This window comes from Rhineura floridana, chromosome 5 (assembly GCF_030035675.1).
Source record: "Rhineura floridana isolate rRhiFlo1 chromosome 5, rRhiFlo1.hap2, whole genome shotgun sequence".
Lineage (NCBI taxonomy): Eukaryota > Metazoa > Chordata > Lepidosauria > Squamata > Rhineuridae > Rhineura > Rhineura floridana.
Genome location: NC_084484.1, coordinates 150,834,766 through 150,839,478, shown reverse-complemented (window position 1 = coordinate 150,839,478; position 4,713 = coordinate 150,834,766). Strand labels below are relative to the sequence as shown.

Genomic DNA, 4,713 nt, shown 5'->3' with positions numbered 1-4,713 from the left:
TTTGCATATTTTCTTTTTTTTTTTATGAATGTCTAAGGCTGCAATCCAGTACACCTGGGAGTAAGTCTCATTGAACCCAGTAGAGCTAACATCCAGTAGACATCTGTTGGATTGCAGCCTTAGAGGTCTTTTTTTCAGTGCTATATTTAACAAATTTAAATAGGACATTTTGATAATATTTTTGAATTATACAGTCACATATTTCCACCTGAGCTTACATAACAAGAAAATCCTGCTTTGACCTAAAAATATTATTTTTTATTGAACTTCTTTATTCTAATCATCTGGTCAGTCAGTACAGTATATAATATAACTCTGAGAGAACTTTAAAATATTATTTTTGAAAGTAAAAAGATAAGATACTTTCAGCCCATTTTGGGAATGACCCACTTGATCATAAACCTCTTTGTACAGTAGGCTCTTGATATATTTGATAGAAGAAGTAATTTTCTTTGTTCCTTAGTCAGAGCTGGAAAAACCCAGAGGTAGGAAGAAAATCATTACAGACTCAGAAGAGAAGTTGGGTATGGATGACCTGAGTAAACTGGGACAAGAACCAAAGCTTAGGAGTGGTCAGCGAGGCCGAAAGAGAGCAGCAGCTATTTCAGAGTCTGAAGAACCTCAGTGGTCAGAAGAAAAGAGACTAAAGGAGGATGTCCTAGAAAGTGAAGATGAACAGAATAGCCCACCAAAGAAAGGAAGAAGAGGTCGACCTCCCAAGACAGCTACACAAAAAGAAGAACCAGCAGTAAAGGCTCCTAAAAGAGGTAGAAAAAAAGCCACACCAGTTAAACCTGTAGAGGAGGAGGAGGAGGAGGAGGAGGAAGAGGAGGAGGAGGAAGAAAGGCAAATGGAAAGCATAGAGCAGAAGCCAAAAGGTCGGCAGTACAAGACACCAAGAAAAACACAACAGAGGTATTCCCCATTTTGATAACTGCTCTTTAACTTTCAACTTCTTTTCATTTTAAATTTCCTGTGTAACTTGGACATGCTTCCAAAACAGGACTGAATCATCTGAAATAAGTACAGCAGAATCCAACCAGTCTACACCACAGAAGAGACGAGGAAGACCACCAAAGACACCACCATCACAGCAGAAAAAAGGGTAAATGTAATGTGAATCTACCGTAAGGTACATTAAATTTAGTTTTAAATATTTAACATGCTGCAAACTTCAGGTAATCCAGCCCAAAGTGTAAACTGCAATACAGTGGTCTTATTTCCATCCAGGGTGTTCTAGCAGCCTTTGAACAAGTATGAACTAAGGGCTCATGGAAAATAAGGATTCGCTATCACTTAAATGTTACAATGACCCCTACTGTATCCTCCTTGCTTAAACATAATGTGTATAGTAAACACCTGATTTGTGGTTTGCCATTTTAGAAGAGCTGGACGGTCAAAGAAAACAGCAAGTAAAGAAAATGAATCTAGTGAAGAGATGGATGTATTTCAAAGTAGTTCTCTTGTTCAGGATATTCCCCAAGAAGTAACAATGGAGGAAGAGGAAGTTTCCACAGTCAGAGTAAGCAAATTTTTGTTTATTACAGATTCCTCTTAAATCTATTAATTTCATATAATCTCATAGCTTGAAGTTTATCTTCAGCAAAGAGACATTTCACACATTTCTTTTGTCCCTCCATCTAATGTCAGAAGTGAAACTAATGGGATTTATTGTGGGTAGATCAGCCAGTTAAATTTCTACATTGCGGCAGAAGTAAGCAAAGTGGAAATGTAAGTTACTTGTGCTCAATGTGAGAGCTAGTTCTCAGTCTTGATCCAAATAAGCAGCTATTGTGGGATATAAGCATTAAGACATGCTTGCCTTCTTGATTACACACAGTCCCATTGAAATCAACTCTGTCATTAAACCCTTTTGAAATTAATGGGACAAGTTTATCTGCATTATACCCATTGTCTTTTCAGGAACTGGAATGGTGTTCATGTAATAATAGTTTTAATCTCCTGCTACGTGTCTAAACTGCACTTTTTAAAGGGTATTTTTAAATGTAAACGAGGATGTACATCCCACTGAAAACAAAGCAAGGAAGGTAGAAGCCAGCAAAACCCAGATGCACATTGTAAGGTATATTTGGGCGTGCATCCAATTTATCCTTTTGGTTCTTGATGGAAGGTGATACGCCTGTGGAAGCCTGTTTACATGTGCACATCTCCTAACTTGATTAGAACATGTAATTTACTTGGTGTTTTTTTCTCCTCAGGTAAGCCGGAGGACATCCAAAAGGGAAAGGCGATGAACAAACTGTAACCAACCTTTAAAGTGACATCTTTTTGAAGAATATGCTTATTATGCATATTTTCAGGCTGAAGAAAGGTGTTGGTGCTCACATTTGGGTTGCTGAAGAAAGTTAGACCAATCTTTATTTCCTGCACTTGCATTTGGAGTTCCTAGGTCACAAGCATAAGCCACACACGTTAATATCATTAACTGTGGATTTTTGTGAAGTATAATGTGCGCTGGCTATATAAACACATGGACTAAGAAACCACCTGTAAATAATACTTTTTAAAAATGTTTCTGACTTCTAAAGTGCTTGTATAGCTTTTACTGCGGCTTTAAACCTGACAGTACCAGACTGTTTGTTAGATCTGTTTATTTCCACACACAAAAAGAGGGGTGGGGAGTTAAAATGGATATCAAGCAATATCTGTCAGTGTCTGTATTTTTATTTTCCTTGGCATTTAACTGTGAAAAAATAATCAGCTTGACAAAATAGTGACATTTCTTCTGACACTATTTGTTTGAAAAGAAAATACATGGTCTTTTTTTCTTTATGTATCTAATCCAGTGTTTACCTGGCACCCATCTGTCTTTGGAGGTGCCAAATTGATTTTGAATGATGTGGGATAAAATACTACAGCCAGATGCAGATTTGTGAAAGAAGATTCATTTTATGCACCTCAGTATTGATCCCAGACTCCTCTGGACCTGTTGCAGCATTGAGCATTTAAAAAGGATTTAATATTTTAATTTTTAAAACGTGTTATTAAATAATGTAATGAGAGCTTAACCCTCTTATTTTTCCTTGTTTTTGTTAATCTGCTGTATCAATAAAATTCTGTAACTGAATTTTTAATAGTCTAGTATGTCAATGTGTATATTCCCTCTAGAACATTTATGTTCGCAAAGAGCAAATTATTACATTATAATATGAAACTTAATATCTGAACTTTAGTGAAAATGCAGGTTTTATTACCATGTAAAAATCGGAAAGAAAATTTTATTGATGCAGTCTGTCTTTATAAAGCTGTTCTTTCTTCAGAGCCAAGTGTTTTGTATTTCACAGTGAGTTGCATGTTTATGAAAAAATGTAATGAAATTGCGATGTAATTTTTTAAGTCTTATCTGGCTGTAGAAGATGCTACAATGCCTCATGAGAAGAACATTCTACCAAGAGTTTATTGTACTTTCTTTTTTGTTAATTTTTTTATTATTGTGAGTGAGATTGTGGGGGGGTACTTACAATGAAAGTGTTTTCATTTGAATGATCAACTGCAGAATATTTTAGTCAGGGTATTCAGAATCTGTATGAAGCTTCACTTTATGTCCTACCTTAAAGTGGTTGAACTTTTGCTTCTTAGGTAAAATTACAAAACCTATGGGCAAACTACTTAAGGCATTGTCCTGTATGCAGTTTTACAAACTGTCTTTGAACCAAAATGTATAGGTTACTATTTAAGCTTAGCCAAGCACACTTTATAGTTTAACATGCTGTTTTCTTCCTGCTTACTAGCAGTAAATGTAAGAGAATCAAATTTTAACTTATTAATATTTTATCTCATGGAATAATGGAATATTGTCATAAAAATTAACAAAGGCATCTTTTTAAGTTATAATTCCAAGGGAGTATTTGCTGGGGAAGGGATGTGAGACATCATGGTAGGTTCTGAACATGTTTGCAAGTATATTTTTCAGAGGTAATTCAACTTTTTTCTAAGCTTTTTTATTATATAATTTGTATTTTTTTTATTATTCAGCAGCAGCAATAGACAAAGCCAGACAGTTTGTGTTGATCAAGCTGTTCTGTTTAAGTGCTTTTTCTAGTAACTCTTATAGCTAGTAATTATTGTTCTTCAGCTGACCTATATTTTTATGCCCATAGTTCTGGGAAACAGCTGTCTAAAAACATTAGCTAAAGGTGGCTTAGAAACTTTCCTAGCACAACGTAACCTCAATGGTTCACAAAGTGTAGCAGTGCAAATGAGAGTTTTATATCATAGAAAAGAAAAATAGAAAGTTAGTATCGCATTTTCTTCACTGACAATATTGCACTGACAACATTTATGGAGTATATATCTTAAGACCATTTTATACAAAGTATGAAACATATTGAAACTGCTTGCAGACTGTTGAAGATTTATTTGCATGAACGTAGTTTGATCATATTTCCATTAATACTGCTGCACATCAGTTAATCATAAAATGTTAATATTTAAATTTAATTATAGTTTTGCCGTTTAAATGTTTATTTTTTGCTTTTTAATGTGTAATTGGGAAAACAAGTGCAGATGACACAATGTTTAAACCTTTTAGGTTTTATCCTCATACAAATATAATGAATATCTTATGTACTAACACTGAGATCTGCATACAGTAGCTGCAGTAATTATGTACAAAGAGATTATATGCTAAGATTCAGTTAGCGTGCTCTTCAATTATGTTCAGTTTATAGTATGTACTGTATAACATTAAAC

At 34.6% G+C, this 4,713-nt stretch overlaps 1 protein-coding gene across 1 annotated transcript in view; it reads left to right on the top strand.

Annotated features, from left to right (window-relative positions):
• PDS5B (PDS5 cohesin associated factor B) overlaps positions 1-3,415 on the top strand; it is a 158,409-nt gene extending 154,994 nt beyond the window's left edge. Inside the window, exons 31-34 of the mRNA XM_061629724.1 lie at positions 464-915; positions 1,004-1,105; positions 1,384-1,522; positions 2,220-3,415. Coding sequence (XP_061485708.1) covers positions 464-915; positions 1,004-1,105; positions 1,384-1,522; positions 2,220-2,255 — 729 coding nt within the window. The 3' untranslated portion in view covers positions 2,256-3,415. The remainder of the gene's footprint in view (positions 1-463; positions 916-1,003; positions 1,106-1,383; positions 1,523-2,219) is intronic.
• Positions 3,416-4,713: the final 1,298 nt, after the last annotated feature.